Source organism: Hemicordylus capensis, chromosome 4 (genome assembly GCF_027244095.1).
Source record: "Hemicordylus capensis ecotype Gifberg chromosome 4, rHemCap1.1.pri, whole genome shotgun sequence".
Lineage (NCBI taxonomy): Eukaryota > Metazoa > Chordata > Lepidosauria > Squamata > Cordylidae > Hemicordylus > Hemicordylus capensis.
Window position 1 is genome coordinate 206,733,046 of NC_069660.1, and position 24,361 is coordinate 206,757,406.

At 44.6% G+C, this 24,361-nt stretch overlaps 1 protein-coding gene across 3 annotated transcripts in view; it reads right to left on the reverse strand.

Annotated features, from left to right (window-relative positions):
• Nucleotides 1-24,361, reverse strand: part of SLC22A23 (solute carrier family 22 member 23) — a 207,972-nt gene that overhangs the window by 21,698 nt on the left and 161,913 nt on the right. For all 3 annotated transcript variants that reach the window (XM_053243660.1, XM_053243661.1, XM_053243659.1), the window contains exons 5-6: nt 17,591-17,718; nt 1,280-1,382 (exon numbers count right to left, since the gene is read on the reverse strand). In XM_053243660.1, the coding sequence (XP_053099635.1) occupies nt 1,280-1,382; nt 17,591-17,718 (231 nt within the window). The remainder of the gene's footprint in view (nt 1-1,279; nt 1,383-17,590; nt 17,719-24,361) is intronic.

Consider the following 24,361-nt stretch of genomic DNA (forward strand, 5'->3'; position numbering starts at 1 on the left):
AGCCAGACAGGGACCCAGTATGGACTGGGACAGTGGCATAGGGCTAGGGATGTTTCACTCTTTTCTGCCATGTAATTTTCCTTCTTCTGCCCCTGCCCCCAGCCCATGCCTGGCACTAACCATTATCTCCCCAAAGTGGCACTGTAGCAAATGGCACCTTTGGGGTTAAATAGCCACCACATCACAGATCAAAAACAGCAACTTCAGTCATTGGAGGCAAAAGTCCTCCTTCCCCAACACACAGGCACCCCTAACCACCCCACGCCTTTTAAAACAACATATTGAAAAGTTGATTGGTTATGACATCTATTCAGAAAAACGTAGAGCAGACTATTAGTTCTACGACCATCCACTGTCCTTAGGAGAAAATAATGTTCTATTCCAGAGTGGGTAAGAGATTTCTTTGTGTTCTTTCAAAAGCTTCTGTTTCATGGAAAAGTGTAAAATAGAATGTGTTACTCTGTCAAACCTGAATGCTTTTAGTCAAAGAGAACATTTCCTCACAGAAGTCACATCCACTTTGACAAAAACAGTGTGGGCATTCTGCATTTCTTCCTTTCCCCTTTGGACAGCTATATTGTGCACTGGAGCTTCACTGAGTTTTGCAGCATGTCCTGCTAGTCTTACACTATCACTTATAAAGTCTTTTTCAAGGAGTTTCATACCCAGTGCTTGCTCATAAACAACGCTAATTATCAGACAATATATCTGGAACAATAAACTGGGCCTGCCATGCATTTTAGAAGACCCCTGGCTCCTTGCCACCTCTGCACTGTAAACATGTATCCAAAGGGGCTAATGTTCAGGTGGCTGGAGGTCTGCTTAATCCATGCCGCCAAAACTTCTTTCCTCCAACCAAAGTCCTATTTCCATCACAAACACAAGGTTGGATTCCCAGCTGGAGAAAGCAACTGTCTGTGGCACTGTAGGGAGGGGAGGGCAGGGAAATCAGAAGGGGGAAAGGGCAGGCAGGAAGGGCTTGATGCACTTTTCTGCCTGTTGGCTGCAAATGAACCTTTTACAGTGGGTAGATGGCAGCAGGGTCCCCTAACATATATTGCGGGTGCAGCATTTAGTTCCACCCTGGGCCTTAGTCTGATCCAGGAACTAACGAATCCACTTTGGAGGATGAAGAGCCTTTAGATCTTCTATTTACCCACAGAACTAGCATCCAAGAGCTTGGTTCCCAGTGCTGAAAGGTAAAGTACTTCCCATCTTCTAATCATTACTTGTGAACACCAATACTGAACACATTGGAGATAAGCATGGCTCTACTTACGAATTTATACACAGCACAACAATGTTTTTCCATAGGTTCCTGGTTCCCACCACTTTAGCAATGCAGACCTTCTTCGGCCGTCTGGAAAGTTCTCTCTCTAGTTCTGAAAGAAACCAAACATTTGACTTCTTTAAAAGCTACTAATTTGAGAATGTCGAGCAACCAAGCAACAATGCAGATGTTCTAAGTAAGCCAAAGACTTATCTGTCCCTTCCTTCAAAGTCCTGTAATACTGTACAGTGAACTGTCAGTAGCAAATATTAAGACTTCTGAGGTTTGTCTACTGAGCACTAGAAGAGGAGTTCAATATATGTTCCTTAATCTTGATCCTATATATGCACTCTTATTTAATTGCATTATCTCATTCTTTTTTCCTCCAAGTCCCCATGATCATAATCCTATAGAGCCTGAGGATGAGATGTTCCATCTCCTCTTCAGATAGCTATATTGTTTTAGAAATTCATGTAGGGAACATTTGGCAATGAGTATGGAATTAAGAACCGGGCAGGTTTTTTAGCAGCCATTGGTGAGTAGGAATTGCCACCAGATGATCATGTAGGGAAGAAATCTAGATCTTTATTTTTGTTGACTGTAGGACCTTCAGCATGTAAAAAATTACTAACACTGCAGGTGGGCTAGCAACCTTTGTAGCCTTACCTGAAAGGCTGAACCAGGGTTTCCGTTTTAGATAACTGTTAGGTAGGATTGCTTGAAGCCAATGGCAGCTTTAAGATGCCCATATGATGATCTCTTACAACTCTGCCAGGGAAAGCGATCACTGAGTGTCTTAATGCCCCATGGCCCTGAAGGCCTTCTTTTTGCTCTAGAACCTCTGAACCTCTAGAACCCATTCACTGGAAACGTGTGGTTGGGTCCAATGATGTAGCTCTATTTGGAGGCTATGATCCCCTCCCTACAACCAAAATAGAACATATACATACAGATGAAGTCTTAATCTTGTACAATTATAGAGATGCATTCTTAATCCCACTACAGCATTCTTAATCCCACTACAGAAATGCAATCTTCAGAAACGGCTAGAAAATAATATGGAATAGTATAATTCTTCCCATTCCAAGGGGATATGGGCAGTAACAGCAAACAGAATCTGATGGGCATCCAAATGTTCTCCTCAGAAGAAGCCAGTGAAATAAGAAGATAAACCACTTCTCTTCTAAACCTGGGTATTTAAGAGAACGACTTCTTTGCCATGAACCACATCACCCATTCAGATCATCAGGAGAGGTGAGGTTGCTACTGGCCTGTCTGGTGGCTACTCGGGGACCGGCCTTCTCCGTTGCAGGCCCAAGGCTTTGGAATGCACTCCGTGTTGAAATAAGAGCCTTCCCATCTCTGACAACATTTTAAAAGGGCAATTAAGACACATCTGTTCACCCAGGCTTTTAATTAGATACTATTTTAATGATTTTTTAACATTGTTTTAAATTATTGTAATGTTTTTAACTTTTTAATTTTGTTTTGTTTGTATTGTTTTGTAATTGTTTTGTTCATGATGATGTTAACCTTTTAATTTTTGTTTTGTTTGTACTGTAAACTGCCCAGAGATCTAAGTTTTGGGTGTTATACAAATATGCCAAACAAACAAACAAATCTGTTTGTGTTTCTATAGGGAGATCCTTCATTAAATATCCCAGTATGTCTCATTCATGGAAATCTGCACAGTTCTAATTGTTGCATAGTCCTGTAAAACTACATAAGAACTTTTTCATCCTCCATCTTGCAACTGAAACAAACTGCAACCTGGGCTTAATACCATACCTTTACCCACAAACGTATTTCCCTTTAAATTTTTTTCTTTAAGAGCCAGCCTGAAGGAAAGTCCTATGTAACTCAAAAGCTTGTTTTTTATATTGTAAATATTGCTTGGTCCTAAAAAACATATTTTACTCTACTCTATGCATTCCTCCTCTGACACCTTGATCTTTGTGACACATGGAAAGATAAGCCTCCCTCAGACTTTCAATCAGCCAAATTCCAAACACATCCTCAAACACAGGAAATTCCATTTGACGTTTCCCCTTGAAGCGACGTGAAGAAAAATCCAATGGGAAAAAGATGTTTTACTCAACTTCTTGCAATCTTTATTTGTAACCTTTCCAATTCAAGAGCACTGTGGGAAAGCTACAGTAATGATATGCAGAAGTCATACTATTCATTAGGAAATTAAAATTCCAAACGTAGTATCTCAGAAGCCACATAATGTATGCACGTCTCATTCTGTACTTGTGTAGAACTGCAGTCTTTCCATTTACCCCCAAAGTTTGTTGCAGGTACAGAGGTTAAGTTAAGCCCTTGTGTACACTGGGGAGCGGGGAAGAGGGACGAGGATGCACATATACTAAATCAAGACCACATACTCAGTCCCAGAGTGTGAAACAATGGCAGACACGAAGACAAATAAAAATGGTTCTGGTTTCTGTTGGTGTTGCCTGTCTGTGTGCTGCTCTTTTACTAGTACAATGTCGCTCTCTATCATAAGTATGAATAGGAAATTCATTCCCTAGTTGGCTAGTGCCTCTCACCAGTCTTCCGACTGCTGCTTTTACAGGCCCCTTTTACACAAAGCATAAACCCCGGAACAGTCTTGCGGAAAATTCCTTGCAATTAAGGCAAAACTGGATATTATGGGCATGTAAACAACAACGAATGCACCACTGAGAGACCTTAAAGGCCAAATCGAAGATAGATAATCCTGGAGAGAATCTATCTATGTGGTCGCTAAGAGTTGACACCAACTTGACTGCGCTCAGCTCAATCAGTCAATCAATGCTATCAAGAACTTAGCAGACATGCATCCTAAAACACATAATTAAAGATGCATTCAGATATCAGACATAATAGGTTACGCACATATCCATTTCATAGCAATGGATGAATGAAGCTCCAGATGTTAGTTGGCTCCAGGGAACATAATCACTGTGAAAAAGATATGCAAAGTAACTATTACTATACAACAGCCTGTCTGCATTTACACAGGGCTTGGGCTATATGTTTTTAAAATTGCATACTGCAAGTAGCCCTGAGTCAGCATTGAAGCCTAGGTCTCCCAAATTCAAATTTCTCCATTCACCCACTCACATAGATGCCACAAAGGCACTTTCCATGTGCAACCCTCATTTCTTTACCTTTCCTCATGCCTGGTTGGCTGCCTATTCTATTTCACCTGCACTTTTTCAGTATATATTCCTGGGGCATAGGCCCCTCACCTTCTTCTCCCACCACCATGGGAGAAGGCCATGGTGAAAAATGAAATGTTCTCCACACTTTTGTCCCTTGTTCAATCATAGCTAAGTCTTTGAAACATTACCTAAACTTTGAGGGTTGCTTTTATATTATCATGCAATAAGTATTTCTAGTTGACCTCTAGAATGTTAAGGGAGACTTGCCAGATCAGATTCCTGTTCGGAGATAGGAATGTACTGGCACTGTAAGATCCAGCATGCAAGGAATGTGTACAATGCTTCTGTTACTATAAACAAACCACCACCACCACATATAAGGTAAGTTTCCAAGGATGTGCATGGGTCTGCAACTCAGATAACTGCAATGCAACAGATGTTTCAGGGGGTACAGATGACAGAAAGCTTAGAAAAGTGACAGAAAGGTAGTATGAGATATCAGTGTATTAGGCAATTCAGTAACAGAGAACGGAGACATCACTGTAGCTGCTTCAATGTGCTCTCCTCCTTTGCCTCCAATCTATATGATCAGCAGTCACAGATGTTCATCTGTTGTTGGACTTTACCTCTTCAGACTGCAGCTGAAGAATGAAATGTTTAACTTTTTGCACTCCCATATACACATAAACTCCCACCACACATAATGTTAGCATGTCACACAGGTTCCCACTGGCATGTGGCAGGAAGTTATATTTTAAAAAAAATAATTATATATATATATATATACACACACACACACACACACACACACACACACACAAGCATTCAGACACAGGATCGCTACCTGCAATGCAATCTGAAGTGGCACAGCCCATCAACAGAGACATCAAGTGAGGCTGTTGATCATGAAGCTTGGCTGTGAGTGAACACTCACATCCATGGGCTTTTATGGAACCTCTCACTGAAGCCTGGAGAAAATATGTTGATACGTTACCACCAGCCTGGCTGCTTCCCTCATCCCCCATTGGAACTCCCTGACAGCAAAGCCATTAGAGCTTTGATATGGGTTGTTCTTCTCCTCAGTTCCTGGCAGAACTCTGAGGAACTACCAGTGGCCTGTGAGCGGGAGCCAACAAAACAGGTAAATGAAGCTTGATGGAATGCCTGAGGGAAAGTGCTCAAGAAAAGGTAACTGTCTTGCTCCACAGATTTGGTCTTACATTCTTCCAATGAACATCCAAAACACAAGGCACCTTGTATACACGGTTGTCTAATAATTAATTGAATTCAGGGGGAGTGTTCCATGAGAGTTTTAAATTCTATTCTCTCTGACGATTAGATTTATAGATGAGCCCATAGACATCAATAAGTTTTTTCTGTACTGCTGTTTTTTGAACTTCCCATGGATTCTACAGGAGGTAGCTGAATTGTCTTTGGAGGAGAGAGCCAGTATGAAGGGACTGGTGTGATTTAGGGCATGATTTGAGCACAGAGAAATGCATAACCAATTTATGTTTGGCTTGATAGATCTTCCCTTATTGTACTGAAATTATAATAATATGAATGGCATTGAAGCACATTTAAAATTAAACACCAGGACATATTTGAGACATATATTTGAGGTACATTTCAAAATACACATCTATTTTTGAGCTCTTACCAGTGGGATTGAATTAATCAACTCTATTTAGATCCCTTCATTTGTTATTTATAATATTGAAACTCAATTGGAAGAGAATTGCATAGCATTTTGCTAGTGAAGTCTGCTGGTGAGGTTTTTGTGGATTGATAGAACAAGGATTTTAAAATTCTCTGAATTCATTTTTGTTTCTGCTAGAAACATAGATGTCTTTTGATCTTCTTAGATTCTCTCAGTCCATCAGCTTGACATATAAGATAATACACTAAATCTCTCATTTAATGTAGCTGGGACAGAAAAGACTAAAGGATCCAAGATTTTTCAGAATTTCCCCTGTTATTTAGCACCGGAGAGTAATACATAACAAAACATATTTTATTAAATATATACATTATAAGACTCAGTTAACTTACTTAACGAAGTTTTTGAATAAAGAAATAAATATAATAATAATAATAATAATAAATTTCTTTTCTTCTTATTATTTATATAGGTTTCAAATCAGATGCAGGATAAAACTGGAGTGAGAGAATTTATACTCTCTTTCCTTTAGAATATAGAATTTAACCACCAATATTTAACAACACTTCTTGAGCTTGTGGTGTGGAGCTCACACCACAGAGTATTGGGGAAGTCTGGCTCTGTGCTCGAATTACTTGCATTATTTCTATTTGGTATGTCATAGTTGGGTAGGTTCCCTCCTCCTTAGATTACCTGAAAGTAGGATAATCAACCAGGTTCGGGCTATCCGCCCCCCCCCTTTCCCCCCTCTAGGGTTAGGGTTCAAGACTCTTTTACTGATAGCTACTGATACCCAGTTAAGGATTTACTTTCAATTCTATTGTATTTTTCTTCTGTCTTGGTTTTGATGGATAAGACTTTGTATGTTAACTTGTTTGGTTTTGTTGGATTCTCAGAGATGTAACCTTTCTGTTTCCACTTATAACACTAATAAAAGCATTACAAAAAACAAAAAAACCAAACCAAACCAAACCAAAACACAATGCACCTTTCTGGTTAGGGCACATCCATGCAGATGATTTTTAGGGCTTCAGGACAGGGTATCCCATTCCTGCAAGCCATGGGGCATTCATGTGTAACCTTTGCTGACTCCTTTGCAGTCTTTTAAACTGAAAACCTGCAAGCAAGAACCAACTTTATCTTACTCCTCTCCCTACAGGATGTAGCCATTCAGACACTATTATGTACGGTACTAGCAAAATGCCTGTCATTGAGACAGGTGGGGTATATATATTTTGTGAAAGAGCCTGAAGATGGGGGAAGCAGTGTGCATCCACCCCTCACAATTCCCACCTCTTTGGAAACCCTGCCAGTGAGGGCTGGGAATCAAGTGTCAGGGCTAGAGGGTATGTTTTCTCTTTGCGTGTTCCCAAGTGCAACACTTCGCCATTCACTCTAGGAGGAAGAGCAATCATCCATTAATAAGAAAGAAAGTAAATGAGTAGCTTTGGTTACACCACTGAGGAGGGACTAGACCTAGTTTCCAATCCGGGTGGTGACCCTAACCACTGAGACTCAGCCTGCTCCTATCTGTATAGCTGCATCCTCAGTTCTGTTTCATGGTCATACTAGAGTGCAATGGGACGGACCATTCAGAATTGGCATTTATCTCTATAAACACTCTACATCCTTCACATGACAGATCAGAAGAATTGTGGGGTCAGCATACATGGATCAGTCTACATCAGGCATCCCCAAACTGCGGCCCTCCAGATGTTGCTGAACTACAACTCCCAGCATACCCAGGCACAAAAAATTGTGTCTAGGGATGCTGGGAGTTGTAGCTCAGCAACATCCGGAGGGCCGCAGTTTGGGGATGCCTGGTCTACATGAAGGAATGGAGAGCAGGCTTAGATCCAAAAGATAATTGATTAAATCTTCTATTTCAATAACCAGGGAAATTGCAGAGTACATATCTCTAATCAAAACGTGACGGACAGAACTCCACCAACAGCAGGGACCTGCCAGGGCTGCTGTGCAACTTTAAAGGCAGCCTCAACGGTGCAGCAACGAGGCTGCTGCAGAATGAATTTAAACCACTTCCAGGCAGCAGCACAACACTCCTTTCCATTGGAAATACTGGAAATAGTCATCATATCAGCCATTTTATTCTTAAGCTGGTGGGATAAAAGCAGGTTGCTCACCTGTAACTGATGATCTGGTAGAGATCTGTCGATGTCCATAAGAATGGGTTCTGCGCCTGCGCATGAGTCACGCGGTAGCCATGCCTGAGCTTGTCGAAGCACCTAGGCCATGCCCCCACGCTGAAGCGTTCTATATAAGGCGTGCCCTTGGCACGAAGTCTCTCAGTTCTTGGACGACCACCATGGAGGACGACCATCCAGGTGAATAAGGTAGGTTCACCCAAGGTAAATACTAAAATGTCAATGCAAGGGGCTGCACACCTGAACACACACAGAGTCAGTACTACTGCAGAGGGGAGGCCAGGAGGGTCTTATGGACATCGACGGATCTCTACCAGATCATCAGTTACAGGTGAGCAACCCGCTTATCTGGAGCGAGGTCCGTCGATGCCCATAAGAATAGGTGTTTAGCAAGCTCCATAAGGAGGAGGGGAGCAGTAGAAGTTATTGCAACACCCTTTTCAAAACGCTTCTCTCGAATGTAGCCTCTGCTGCAGAACGCACATCTATGGCATAGTGTTTAATAAAAGGGGACTCAGAGGATCATGTGGCTGCTTTGCAGATGTCCATGAAAGTCACCCCTGCTAGGTGTGCAGCTGACGAAGCATGGGACCTAGTAGAATGGGCCCTTATAGCTTCAGGAGGTGTCTTGTTATGCAGTTTGTATGTGAACAATATCAGCTCCACTAACCATCCTGACAACCGCTGTCTGGAGACTGAAGTCCTTTTGGAGGGGCCCTTGTAAGATATGAAGAGTCGATTGGAAGTCCTAAAATCCTTTGTTTGGGACATATAGAATAACAGAGCACACCGTACATCCATGGCGTGTAATGACCTCTCCAAGGCAGTCGAAGGATGTCTGAAAAACGTAGGAAGGATAATATCTTGGCTGAGGTGGAAGGAGGACACCATCTTCGGCAAAAAAGAAGGATCCAGGCGCATCCGGACGTAAGGTGAGTCAACCCTGAGAGCTGTGAGCTCACTGACACGTCTAGCCATAGTAATAGCTATCGAGAAAGCAGTCTTCCAGGAGACTAGTTTTAATGAAGATGTAGCCATGGACTCGAAGGGAGGCTGGGTAAGGGAAGAAAGAATCAGATATAGGCTCCAAGGTTCCACCGGAGGTCTAATTGGTGGGTACACATGTGAAAGTCCCTTTAAGAAGGCCTTACTTAATGGATGGGAGAACAAAGTTTTTCCGTCACTGTCCAGGTGTTGTGCAGATAGGGCAGCCAGATGAACTTTTAGGGAGACATTGGCAAGACCTTGTGACTTTAGTGTTGTTAGGTAACGCAAGACCTCTCGGACTGAAGCCTGTTTAGGTAGAAAACCCTTTGATCTTGCATATATTTTAAAACGGCGCCACTTGATCTGATAATTTTTACGTGTGGATGCCTTTCGTTGGTTAAGCAAAATGCGGTTCAGCAGACTATCCACCATGCGGTCAGACAAAGAGTGAGTACGTCTGGGTGAAGGATCTGGCCTCCGTCCTGGGTCAGGAGGTCTAGGCGTTGAGGCAGGTGATGGTAACTGTCAGGATGTATCTCTGTAAGGTGTTGTGGTGTAAGATGCCTTTAACCAAAAAGGTGAAAGTCACCATATTACTGTGATTAGTCTGCAAACAACCAGATTAGTGCTAGCAACATGTGAGGCCGGTTACAAGTAATGGTCTGCAGTGATTGGCCTAGGCTAGTATAAGAAGGAGGCTCAGAGAAGAGCAAAGTGTCCACAGTAGGCAGAAGCTGCTACACTGTGGTCCACCCGGCTGACCATGTGAACGCTGTATCTATGTGATTGTTGTATATATGTATCTACTTTTGAATGGACTTACTGAGTTGCGATATCATGTGAGTGCCTTTTTTCTTATTTTTCTACAATATATTTTTCGGTTCAAAACCTTGTGTGTTGAAGTCTTCATGTAATTCCACTGGGGTACTGAAACGAAACTCTGCGAGCAGGGCGCAACACCAACAGTAACAGTTCTTGGATAGTCTGCGTAGCTGTGGAAACTAGGCTTGTCTTGGCCACCATGGTGTTACTAAGATTCCACTGGTTGGTTGTGACAGAAGGCGCGCCACCACCCTGGGTATCGGGGAGCGGGGGAAACATGTATGGCGTTTCCCTGGACCAGTCCAGTTGAAAAGCATCTCCCAGAGAGTGAGCATCGTGGCCCGCTCTTGAGCAGTAACGGGAGCATTTCGCATTTGTGGAGCACGAAAACAGATCTATGGAGGGGAACATCCAAAGGTTGAAAAGTGAGGTCAAGACCTCCGGTTGAAGCTCCCACTCATGTTGTCGATCCCTCAAGAAGATCCAACTGAGGTCGTCCGCTAACGTGTTCTCTAGGCCTTTGATGTGTACTGCTATTGGGCAAATATGGTTTTGGATGCACCAGTGCTATAGTTGGACACTGAGGGCGCACAAGCTCTGCGACACCGTCCTGCCCTGTCGGTTGATGTAGGCCTGTGCAGTCGTGTTGTTGAGCTGGACTTGAACAACCTGGCCTTGCAAGATTGGTAGAAAAGCTTGTAACACCTGAAAGGCAGCCAGTAATTCTAAGAAATTTATGTGCAGTTGGGCCCGTTGAGGGGACCATCTGCCCTGGATCTTGTGGTTCTTGCAATGAGCACCCCAACCTTGCAGAGATGCATCTGTGGTCAACCAGACAGTGGGCGAGGGAGTCTGAAACGGGACTCCGCTGAGGAGGTTCTCTCGTTGAGTCCACCAGGATAGTGAGTGAAGCACCTGTGGTGGGATCAGCAAGCGCTTTTCTTGGTCGTGTCTGCATGGGTGGAAGATAGATAGAAACGATAGCTGGAGCTTTCGCATTTTTAGGTGTGCAAAGTGTATTACTGCATTGCACAAAGCCATCAGTCCCAACAGGCGCTGGATGGAGCGAGCTGGTTGGGTGGGTTGTTGTTGGAATAGGAGCACCAGGTCTCGAATGCAAATGTATCTTTCTTCAGATGTGACTTTTTCCAATTGATTTGAATGCCTAGGTTGTGGAGAAGATCTATTACATAACGGATATGCAAAAGTAACTGGTCTTTGCAGTCAGAAGCCAGTCGTCCAGATACGGATAAATTGTGACCCCCTTGGTATGCAAGTGTGCAATCACCACAGCCATACATTTTGTAAAAACCCTCGGTGCAGCAGACAGTCCGAAGGGCAATACATTGTACTGGTACACTTCCCGTCCGACGGTGAAGCGTAGATATTTCCGATGACATGGCCAAATACTTATATGAAAATAAGCGTCCTTGAGGTCCAGCGTTGCAAGCCATTGTTCTCCTTGGAGGAGAGGTAGGATGTGCTGCAACGCCATCATGCGGAATTTTCTGACGCAGATGAACTTGTTCAGGCGACGGAGATCCATGATGGGCCGGATGCCCCCATCCCGTTTGGGAATTTGGAAATAACAGGAGTAGAATCCGTCTTGCCTGTCTGCCCATGACACCGGGGCTATAGCCCCCTTCTCTAGAAGTTCCTTCACCTCTTCCCGTAGAAGATCCGACGGAGGAGTGAGTCTCAAACCTGTGAATCGAGGTGTGGTCTTGAATTCAAGTGCATAGCCTGAGCTCACAATTTTCAGGACCCGTCTGTCTGTTATATGGTGCTATGCGGGGGCATGGCTGGCCAGCCTGATGGAAGGCTGGGACGGAATGGTCGGATGATCCGCCGAGGTTGATGACAATACCCCTGCTGGTGGGAAAGGGGAGAGGAGAGGTGTCAGTGGGCAATCCCAGACTTCAAAGACGCTTCTGGGTGTCCTGTGCCTTTGAACGCTGGGCCTGAGATGTTTTCTGTCTTTGCTGGTAGGTTCGTTTTTGGTAAGAGGCATAAGGTTTCCTGAAATCTCGGCATCTTGACTTCAATACGGAGGTCGATATTTTCCATAACTGGGCCGGAATTTGGATGCTTGTCCAGAAGATGAAGGGGCAGTGGTGAAGGTTTTAGCTGAAAATTTTGATTTCTTTAACTGTTCCATGGTGGCATCCGTGGTCTCACTAAAGAGGCCCGAACCATCAAAAGGAAGACCTTCAATTTTTTCTTTCATATCCATCTGGAGGCTAGTGGACCTCAACTAAGCATGCCTGCGTAGAGTGATAGCTGCTGTCATAGCCCTGGACCCACTTTCTGCCAAGTGCTTGGCAATGCTGAGTTGACGGCGAGTTAAATCCCCAGAACTTTCTAAGGTCTGGTGGAATTTGGCTCGGAAATCATGAATGGACAATACCTCCAGGTCCTTTTCCAGGAGCTCCAAGAGGCCATGGGTGTATTTAGCTGTGCAGGCCGCATAGTTAGCCACCTTTATGGAGAGACAAGAAGTTGAATAAACTTTCCTCCCTAGAAGGTCCAACTTTCTGTCTTCTTTGTCAGGAGGTACTGTGTGGCGTCTGCCCGTCTTTGAAGAAGAGGCACAGTCAATAACCAAAGAATTGGGTGCCGGGTGCTTTAACAAGTATTCATTGTCCTTATCTTGTACCCGGTAAAGGCTCTCAAGTTTCTTGGAAGTTGGTGTGGAGGTGTGAAGCACCTCCCAGGCACATTTAGCGTCCCTTGTGATTACTGGCAGCATAGGCAATGCTGCAGGAGCCGTAGATTGAGACTGAAGCATAAAATTATACACTGGATCATCTATTGTTGCTAGATGCGAGTGGATGTCCAGTCCCAGGGCATCGGCCATGACATGAATGTGCTTATGGTATGCCTTAAGCTCATCATTTTGAGACACATACGTGGGGGGAGCTACATCCACTGGCGGGTCCACAACACTGCTGTCCTCTTCGGAGTCCGATTCAAAGTTGGATGATCCATAGTGTTCAGAAGGGGAGCAAGGTGGTGGTCTGTCTCCATCCGTGGGTACAGTGGTCTGCGTTCCTGAAGTGCTTATAGATGCCCGCGAGAGAGCGTCTGTCTGAGCAGAAGTAGAGCGGGTAAGTATTAATGATGTTTGGGAGGCATGGTGAGCCATTTCTGGATAGCATGTCTGAGTAGCTGTGGTGTTCAAAGAGGGTCCCACAGGTTGCAAAACTCTTGGTGGAGGAGGAGCCCTATTGTCTTCATAGGCATATGGTTCCCCAGGCGACGTAGTGCCCATGGAAGCATGGACGTAGCCACAGGTATGCCAAGACAGTGGAGATTGAACTTGGGTAGCGGACGCAGGTAGAGAGGACTGTGCTGTGGAGGCAAGAAGCACGGGCCAAGATGTCTCCGAGTCTGAAGGCAAGAAACCTTTGAAAGTGGAGGTGGAACGTTTACTCGACGTCGAGTCCAATAGAGAAAGGAGCGAGCGAGTGGCCGATGGCAGAGTATCTTCAGCATCGACGTCGATGATTTCGAAGACAGGAGCTGTGTATCCAGGCATCACCTGCGAGGCAAGGACTGGGGTATGCAGCACCGAGGCAACAAGTCCAGCAGCCGGTGTCGAAGGCGAAGCTGAAGCTAGCGGAGTTGGCGCCGGGGAGAGAGACCAAGCTATCAAAATGGAGAGCGGTGTTGACGCTGGTGGACCGGGCTCCGTAACGAGAACTGTCAACGTCGAGGTAGTCATAACTTCCAAAACTGTCGACATCGACACTGCCATCGAATCCAAATTCAAGTGAGTTGTATGTGGAGACAGTGGGGGAACCGGCATCAAAGATTGTCCTTTGGGTGGCGATGGAGTACGGTTCGAAGTTAAGTCTGGGGATCTACGGCATTTGCGAGGTGGAGATGAAGTAAGGTCCACATCTTGTCGTTTAGAGGGAGATCGAGCCCTCTCTCTCGAGCGATGGGTAAATTTCGACGAGGAAGATGACGACGAACTTCCGGGCGTCGATGTTGGCTTCGATGGCTTCGACATCGAAGCTGACGGCTTTGATTTGGGTGTCGACAAGGGAGACTTTTTCAACGTCGAATGTTTCTTCAATGCTGATGGAGACCTCGAAGACTCGCTTCTCGCGGTATGAGAAGACGACTTCTGGTGGTGGCAGCTAGATGTCGATGGAGGAGCCGATTCCGACCTCGGTGGCATTCTTGAAGATGAAGCCGACGTCGAGGGACGAGGTGTACCCAGAGTCAAAGGGCTCAAGACATCATCATAAATAGCCGCCCAAAGGCGAAGAGCCCGTTTTTTTCTCGTCTGTTTCGAGAAAGATAGGCAAATTTTACAAGATGAGACATTGTGCTCTTCACCGAGGCATAACAGACAGAGGTCATGAAGGTATTTTGAGGGGAGTTTTGCCCTGCAGCCTTCACACCACTTAAAAGACTTTTTCTCCTCAGCCATGTCTGATCTCAATAGTCAAGTCCATTCCAGGTTGAAGTCCGAGGATCATCGATAGCCAGTCCATGTCAATAGCCAGAGTACCGAAAGCCGTTCCGAGTAAAAAACCAATCAAAGTCGCTTTCCAGTCCATAGTCTAATTCCGGAAGATCAGTCAAATTGCAGATGAACTTTTTTAAGAAGAGAGGAACTTTCCAACAACTGAGGCGGCAGACCGAGGTCCAAACGCAAAGGCGGTCGGAAAAGAACTGAGGGACTTCGTGCCAAGGGCATGCCTTATATAGAACGCTTTAGCGTGGGGGTGTGGCCTAGGCGCTTTGACAAGCTCAGGCATGGCTACCGCATGACTCCTGCGCAGGTGCAGAACCCATTCTTATGGGCATCGACGGATCTCGCTCCAGATCCTGCTGTGACTTTCTTGACTTTTCTCTGTGACTATAAAGATTAGGAAATTAATTAAAACTAGCTTAAGCAGTGCAGAGCATCTGCACACTAGTACCTGATTGCTCCCATCACCCCCTGCCACAGCCCCCCTCACCTCAGAGAACTCTCCACCCTCACCTGGACTGCATTCCAGCTCCTCCTCCTCCTCCTGCTCTATCCCGTTGCTTCCATCCCCCTCACCCCCTTGGTCACTCCTCCATTCCTTTACTCCATTCCCCACCCCACCCCTCTTGGTCACAGCTGCAGCGTTGCTGGTGCCTATTGGCCACCCACCTAGCTGCAGCCACCTATCCCCAGAGACCTCCCCACCCTCAGTCTCACCCCGCTCCTGCTCCTCCCCACAGGAACAGCAGCAGCAGCGGTTGACTGGGCCCTTCCTTGTTGCCGCCACCACCATGGCCGCTCATTCCCCCCAGGCCACTGACAGGCCCAGGCCTGTCCCTTGCCTGCCTGCCTCCTTCCGCCTATGGCCTTGGTAGCCCCAAACAGCAGCAGTGGTTGACTGGGCCCTTCCTTGCTGCCAATAGGCGCCACCATGGCCGCTTGTTCCCCTCAGGCCTCTGAAAGGTTCAGGCCCATCCCTCACCCTTTCTTCTTTCTCTTGTCCCCTCCCTTCTTTTTCTCTCCTCTACTCACTCTTCTCTTGAATTTCTTTCCCTCTCACCCTCTCTCTCCCTCTCCCTTCCTGAGTTAACATATCTTGTTCATCTTGTTTCCTCATCTAATTCACACAACGGCAGCCTCCTTCTCCTGAAGGGGCTCCTCCCTCCCTCACGACCCCTCTTCGCAGACCCCTGCCCACTATCCTTTTATATAGAGAGATACATTCAAGAACCACTTCCGACCAGTAACAGTTGCATTCCAACTGACCTTAACCATCACAGACTCCTCTCTGTCTGGCATTTGGAATCCCCACTGCCCAATCAACATGGTGCTTCTGCTCTCACAGGCTCCTCCTCCCTATCTGAATATGGAATATCCACTGCCCAATCACTATGGTGTTTCTGCTCATGAATTCTCACAAGAGTTGCCACGCACGGGATTAGCCACGAGTACGCCTTACAGAATTATATATATACACAGACCAGATTCTCGGGGTTTTAGCAAACATTTATAGGCTCAGAGAATTAAGTGAAAGCATGGGATCTCTCTGGAGCAGAATGGTCCTGGGCATAAACAGATGCTCTGGGGTACATGTGTTACTCAGCTCTGCCAATAGACAAACAATTCCACTGCATAGTTCTATATTACTAGAGCACAAAGCCAATTCAAACAATCATTTTAGCATGGTGAATTATGTATTAATCCTTATTATAGACATCTTATGGCAATTTGGTTACAAGATGACTTCAGCATACACTCAGATAGTAATTTGCTTCACACGAACAGTATTCCACCACTACCAAGCCCCTCATGGTGGCACACAAAATACAGAGCAAGGTAAAATGGAGGTAGGCAGTAAAACAATTATGTGACTACCTCACCATGGCCAACTGGCAATTCAACCAAAGTCAATCCATACTTAATCAAGAGGGCAGTATAAATTGGATATTTGTTCAACAAAGTGCCATATGTTGCTTGGGCTGTGTAGGATCTTTTCCTGGAGGAATCTACAAGGTGTATGTTCCTGTTCTAGACAAGATAGTCTTTGACTCATTCTTACTATGAAAATTCAACACCATCTCTAGTACTAGAAACATCATTTGGGGGGAAACTAACACTGATTCATGCCATTTGTTATTAAAATTCTACTGTGAAAAAAACTGGCAAACAGTATTATTTCTTATTTTACACTTTGAAGTAATTTTCGTTCTTTTCTACGATGTGCATCGCCCCATCTATGTAAGTTAAGATGCTCTTCCAATAATTAATTGCTATTTTGCTATAATTTCCTCAAACAGTACTTGTTTTAACAATCTTAAAGAAAGACAGATCCCCAACATTTCTTTTAAGTCCATTATGTCCTATCATCATCCCCCCACTATAAATTCCTAGAACAGGACAGGACAGGAAAAGCTCAATACATGCAACTGTTCAGACAGTTTAAAGAACAAAACACACTGAGAGCAAGGGAGAGAGCGCAAAAAGTACAATTTACTCCAGTAAAAATACAGAGGCAGATGTTGCCCGTTTCCAACAGTAACTCTACACATTTTGCAACTAGTAAGATAGCAAAAGTTCTCCGTGTATTTCTCTAAAGACTGAGCATGTAACATGGAGAAATGAGCTATGGCTCATTGTCTTGAATGTGGGAGTTAACACACTTATATTAAATATTACTTCTGCATTCCAAGGTAACACAGTTTCTGGAATGAAGTATATGTCTCTTATTCATAAGGATATCTTATCTCTGAAGCAAAAGTTCAGAAGAGGGATACACTCCATTCTTTCCCTCATATCTTTGTATATATTGTGTGAACATGCCGAAGGCAAATTGTAAACAAGCCTGCATTTTCAACAAACTAATGAGAACACAGCCATAAGCTAGGAAGAACTAATTATCTTCCCCAAAGCAGAACAAGCCACAGAATAGGAGTTTTGTTCTGGGGACAGCTTGAGTTATATTAATATTATACAGGTGTTTTGTAGAGCATAAAAACACTTTAGATACCTGTATTTCCACAGCCCATCACACTAGCAGTCACAAATACCCACCGGGCATCACTCCTTTGATGTCGCATTCTGTGTTCATCCTGTTTCTGTGAGTTAAGTGAAGGATGAGCTTCTTTGCAGCTTCAAACTGTTGCGTGGCCATCAGCCACCGAAGAGATTCTGGGAAAATACTTCAAAGATTGAGAATGTGTCAGTGGAGGCTTCCAAAGAGCTGCCAGCAGGAACTAAAGTACTTATGTCTAACTACTGCAGTATCAGCTAACAGAAGAACAAAGCTGATGTGTACATTTTGTGCATGAATCAGGTGTTCTTAGAGGAGGTTCATATACTGCATTTGATGTCAAGAAACCAATACAGTATTTGAACCACTCCAAGTATAACATAAGGGCCAATTTCAATACAGAGTGCTTTGGGCATTACAGTATTTGTATGAAGGAATGCATGTGGAACATACTAAGGCAAAATTATGCCTTGTTTTATGGTCCTATTGTGTATATTTTTCAAACTTTTAATTAGATTTGTATTTTTATATTCCAATTTAATATTTTATTGTGTAACTGTTTTATAGCCTTATATTGTTTTAAATGTTTTGTAAACTGCCTTGAGATTGTTTTAATGAAAGGCAGTATAAAAATCTAATGACAAATGAATGAATGAATGAATGAATGAGTCAATGAATGAATAAAATAAGAAGCGATGCAGATGTTCCAGGGCAAAAATGATGAAGAGTATACTAGGCTGAAGAATATCAATCTAGAAACCAAGAATCAATCAAGAAAGGATGAAAAGTAGGCTAGATAGAAGAACACGGCAGACAAACTGGCTTTAGGCATTGCTTTCCCTCAGAGATCACAGAGAGCTGTGTGAGGAGGACAAAAGAACTAATCAGCCTACTTTCCTTTCCCAGTCACTACATCTGGACTAAATTTGGTGCAAATCAAGGTCCACAAGTTAGATCTCTTGCACCTCAAATGTGCATGTGTCTGCCATCTTGGATCAGGGTGGATGCCATCATTACAAACTGCAGCATTGAGGTGTCCCTGTGTGTCACTCACTACAGTTGTTCCAAATTTGGTTCAAATCGGTTAGACAGTCCTCAGGTTAGTGCACTTGCACCTCAAAAGTTTATGCATCCGCCATCTTGAATTGGGGTGGATGGCATTGTCACAATCTTTGCCGTTGAGTTGTCCCTATGTGTCCCTACAGCTGTAGCAAATTTGTTTCAAATTGGTTAGACTGTCCAATCAGGGTGGATGACATCATCACAACCTACACCATTGAGGTGTCCTTGTGTGTCACTCACTCATCGCAAACTACGCCATTGAGGTGTCCCAATGTGCCCCTACAGCTGGAGCAAATTTGGTTCAAATTGGTTAGGCGGTTCACAAGTTCGCCCTCTTGCACCTCAAAAGTTTACGCGTCCGCCATCTTGGATCGGGGTGGATAACATCATCACAAACTACGCCGTTGAGGTGTCCCTATAAACTGTACCAAATTTGGTTCATATTGGTCCAGGAGAAGTTGATGGGGGGGGGCATACGGCTGGACACACGCACACACACACAGAATGCCAGGTGATCTCATAAGCCTACTGGGAAGTAGGCTAAAAATAGGGATGTGCACGAACCTGTTCAGAGGCCCTTTTACGGGCCTCCAAACAGGTTCAAAAGACCAGCAGTTCGGCTAGTTCGAAGGGGGGGGGACTTGGGACTGGGGAGGGTGCACTCCCCCCGCAATTTTCCCCACCAGCGCTCTCTTTAAAGATGGTCAGGTGGGGCGGCAGCATACCTCCTTGGACTGGAAGTACCCGGTGTAATCTCTGTCCCGCCGGACCATTTTTAAAGAGAACGCCGGCGGGGGAAATGTGGTTAAAGACTGGGACCTCCCCTGTCCTTAAAAGTTATCCCCTGCCGCCTTTGAACCGGCAGGCGTAGGTTCTGTGCACACCACTAATGAAAAATTTTCAGCATCCTCACAAAATTTCAATTCCTTGGATTTTTGAGGAAGGTAACAGGACTGGCTCATTCATGAGGCAAACTGAGGCAACAGTCTCTGGTAGCAGATTATCAGGGGTAAGGTTCCAAGCTCTGCCACCCACTCTTCCCACGCTTGCTGGATCTGAAAAGGAGGAGGGTGACAAAGCGGAAGAGGAGGAGAGGAGAGTGGCCCACCACTCTTCCCTGTTTCCTCCTACACTCCATATCTCCTCTTTATTTTCAAATACAGTGTGGGAAGAAGATGAGGGGTGGCTCTTTGTGTTCACTGAAGCACTGCAAGGTAAGAGGCAGACTGTATTTGATGCCCCACTTCAAGTATCTGGACTCCTTGGGTGGCCCCCAAGAAGTCATGGCGGTCTGCAGGGTAGTTTTGCCCAGCCCAAACATTTCCAATGCTAACATCTCCACATCTGGGAAGAAATCTGATAACTGAGCAAAGAGGCACATTTTAAAGTGGTGATTCTCTTTATTGAGCAGGGGAAGAGCAACTGGCTCTCTCCACCCCCAGCACAGCATCCCTCCAGTTGCTGGGGTCTATCTTAACGTTTCTTTTTCAGATTGTGAGCTCTTTGGGGACAGTGTACTTATTTATTTATTCATTCAATTTCTATACCACCCTTCCAAAAATGGCTCAGGGCAGTTTAAACAGAGAAATAACAAATAAGGAAGATGGATCCCTGTCCCCAAAGGGCTCACAATCTAAAAAGAAACATAAGATAGACACCAGCAACAGTCACTGGAGGTACTGTGCTGGGGGGGTGGATAGGGCCAGTTACTCTCCCCCTGCTAAATAAAAGAGAATCACCACGTTAAAAGGTGCCTCTTTGCCAAAGTAGCAGGGGTTGTATGTTGTAAGTGTATGTTGTAGGATGACTATATGTCCACAGCCATGGTGCCAAGGATCCATCCCGATTCCACTATCCCTTTGGCTATCATAGATTTAATGCCAGAAGACTCTAGTGGATCAGTCTTATGAGTAGGGGATGCTCCTGTACACATAGGCTTCTTATGTACATTCTATCACTTTGTTGACCTGGTAGTCACTGCTGATAACAATGGGTAGGGAAACTTTGTTATCAGCAGCATCAAAAGGTAGAAAATAAAGAGCTGACTTGACATAATTAGGGGCCGAAATGGAATGAAGAGTATGTAATGCAAGCGGTAGAAAATTGTGAGACAAGACAGGGAAAAGCACAACTGCTGGAGCAGTTTCTTAGGGAATGGGAATGCCCTTCGACTATGCCAAGCTTTGCAATTACCCACAATAACCAAGAAACTGCATTTTACAAAACGGTTTCTTCAGACTAACTTAAAATTACTTTGTTTTTATTTTCACTCCTCTTTGTGGGAAGAAACTAACTGTTTTCTAACAAGCTCAACATATACACAACAGGCAAACTAGTAAAAAAAATCTTTGTGTTAAAATATATTTGTATATTTTAATTTTAAAAACCCAGCTATAAAACGAGGGATCTACAAGTTTTGGCCAGACTTGGTCGTCAAGCAAAAATTGCGGCTTCCCACTTCCCTTACTGCTTCAAAAGCAGGGCAGGGAGATGTGGACCAGACCCTCACCCCCCCTTCTCCATTTTGGAGCAGGGGAAGTAGGCGGGGTGGTGGACCAGAGCTGCCGCTTGACCTAGGTATGCTGCTTGCCTCTGCCAAGCGATAGCCTCGAACCATCACTATCCTGCCTCTCTTCTCTGCTCCAAAACAGGGAAGGGAGGCATGGAGAGTTTGGCTGCTACTCAGCTGAAGCACCCCCGGGCACTTTGCGAAAGCAGAAGCCAAGGACCCTCTCCCACATCTTCCTTCCCTGCTTTGGAGCACAGAAGGGAGAAATGGTGCACATTTGTTCATCTGCGGCTCTGCTGAGGTGTACTGAATCACTTTGGCTGAGTGCCAGCCAGACATGTTCCACACCTTCTTTGAAACAGGGCAGGGGTGTGGGGCAGATCCTTGGCTGCCATTCAGCCAAGGTATGCTTTGTATCACAAAACAGCAAGGGATTCCTCCACTTTCACTTTCCTGGCTCCGAGGAGGCCCCGAGTGCCTTGGCTTGCCACAGGGCACTGGCTCACTTGCAACAGTGAGCAAAATCATGGATGCCTGTATAAAATGCATACCATCCAAGGGTTCTGACAAAAATGTAAACAAGCGACCAGTTGCATATACAAATTCATGTACCTACACAACCCCCCAAACTAAGCAACAACCCAGTTGTGCCCATTCATGACCTAGTCAAGGGGAAGATATTGAACTTAGAATATTAGTTCAATTGTCATGAATCCTGGGAATTGTAGTTGTGAGGCTGCAGAGGAGTCTTTTTGTTAGAGAGCTCTCAGGTCCCCTCACAAAACTACAGTCCCTGTGTTCCTTGAAAAAGGGAAAGACAAACCAGTTGACGTCTGTGGCATAGTTTTATGTTTGTTTTTTAAAAGGGTGAACGATTTACAGGTGAAACTCGAAAAATTAGAATATCGTGCAAAAGTTCATTAATTTCAGTAATGCAAATTAAAAGGTGAAACTGATATATGAGATAGACGCATTACATGCAAAGCGAGATAAGTCAAGCCTTAATTTGTTATAATTGTGATAATCATGGCGTACAGCTCATGAAAACCCCAAATCCACAATCCCAGAAAATTAGAATAATACATGGAACCAATAAAACAAGGATTGTAAATAGAACAATATCGGACCTCTGAAAAGTATAAGCATGCATATGTATTCAGTACTTGGTTTGGGCCCCTTTTGCAGCAATTACTGCCTCAATGCGGTGTGGCATGGATGTTATCAGCCTGTGGCACTGCTGAGGTGTTATGGAAGACCAGGATGCTTCAATAGTGGCCTTCAGCTCTTCTGCATTGTTTGGTCTCATGTCTCTCATCCTTCTCTTGGCAATGCCCCATAGATTCTCTATGGGGTTCAGGTCAGGCGAGTTTGCTGGCCAATCAAGCACAGTAATCCCATGGTCACTGAACCAGGTTTTGGTACTTTTGGCAGTGTGGACAGGTGCCAAGTCCTGCTGGAAAATGAAGTCAGCATCCCCATACAGCTCGTCTGAGGAAGGAAGCATGAAGTGCTCCAAAATCTCCTGATAGACGGCTGTGTTGACCCTGGACTTAATGAAGCACAGTGGACCAACACCAGCAGATGACATAGCTCCCCAAATCAACACAGACTGTGGAAACTTCACACTGGACTTCAAGCATCTTGCATTGTGTGCCTCTCCATTCTTCCTCCAGACTCTGGGTCCTTGGTTTCCAAATGAGATGCAAAAGTTGCTCTCATCAGAAAAGAGGACTTTGGACCACTGAGCAACAGACCAGTTCTTTTTTTCTTGAGCCCAGGTAAGACGCTTCTGACGTTGTTTGTTGTTCAGGAGCGGCTTGACAAGAGGAAGACGACATTTGAAGCCCATGTCCAGGATCCGTCTATGTGTGGTGGCTCTTGATGCACTAACTCCAGCCTCAGTCCACTCCTTGTGAAAGTCCCCAACACTTTTGAATGGCCTTTTCCTGACAATCCTCTCCAGGCTGCGGTCATCCCTGCTGCTTGTGCACCTTTTTCTTCCACACTTTTCCCTTCCACATAACTTTCTATTAATGTGCTTTGATACAGCACTTTGGGAACATCCAACTTCTTTTGCAATTACCTTTTGAGGCTTTCCCTCCTTATGGAGGGTGTCAATGATGGTTTTCTGCACAACTGTCAAGTCAGCAGTCTTTCCCATGATTGTGATTCCTAATGAACCAGACTGAGAGACCATTTAAAGGCTCAGGAACCCTTTGTAGGTGTTATGGATTGATTAGCTGATTGGAGTGGGACACCTGGAGCCTAGACTGTTGAACCTTTTCACAATATTCTAATTTTCTGGGATTGTGGATTTGGGGTTCTCATGAGCTGTACGCCATGATCATCACAATTATAACAAATTAAGGCTTGACTTATCTCGCTTTGCATGTAATGCGTCTATCTCATATATCAGTTTCACCTTTTAATTTGCATTACTGAAATTAATGAACTTTTGCACGATATTCTAATTTTGCGAGTTTCACCTGTATATTATGTGGGTTTAGCTTTGCTTTGATGCTTACACCAGGGTTTTATTTTTAAAATTTGCAGTTCAAGAAAAAGAAAAAACTGAAATTTAGGTGGAATATGAGAACACGTTAAGAGCAAAACTAAATGTTATGTTGGTAAGCATATGGTCCCAGCCCCTTGTGTAGGGGCAGGGGAAAACCTACAGGAGGGGTGTGGGGGGGAAGGTGTGGGAGAGAAAATCCTTCTGTGTGCTACTACTGTCTCTTCCAATTGCTCCCTTGGCAAGCTGCTCCCCCTCCCCTCATCTGACTCATTTTCAATTTTGGGGCCTGGCCAGAGAGAACATATTTATAACAATGTGGTTCAGAAACTGGGTGTGCAGGCAGAAGAGATGTGCACAGGCTAGCTCCTAGCACACGCTCCAGCACCCCCAGGTTCCGTGAGTGTTTGAAGAGGGCAGTGTTGAACCCGGCATATTTCCTCCACATGATTCAGAACCCTGGGATGCCATGCCCTTTTCACACATTATACTCAGCACTCAAAGGAGTGTACTGTGCATACAGGCGCAGATATTCACATGCTATGTTGAACACAGGTACAGCAGGACACTCCCTACCAGTACCATGCATTTGAGGGTCTTGTACCAGGTACACTTTTTTAAAAAGCACAGGTAAAGTCATTTACACAAACATATATACAAATATTCAGACGTCAGAATAACACAATGTCCATACTGGGTTTCAGAGTTCTAAATTACATGGAAATGGGA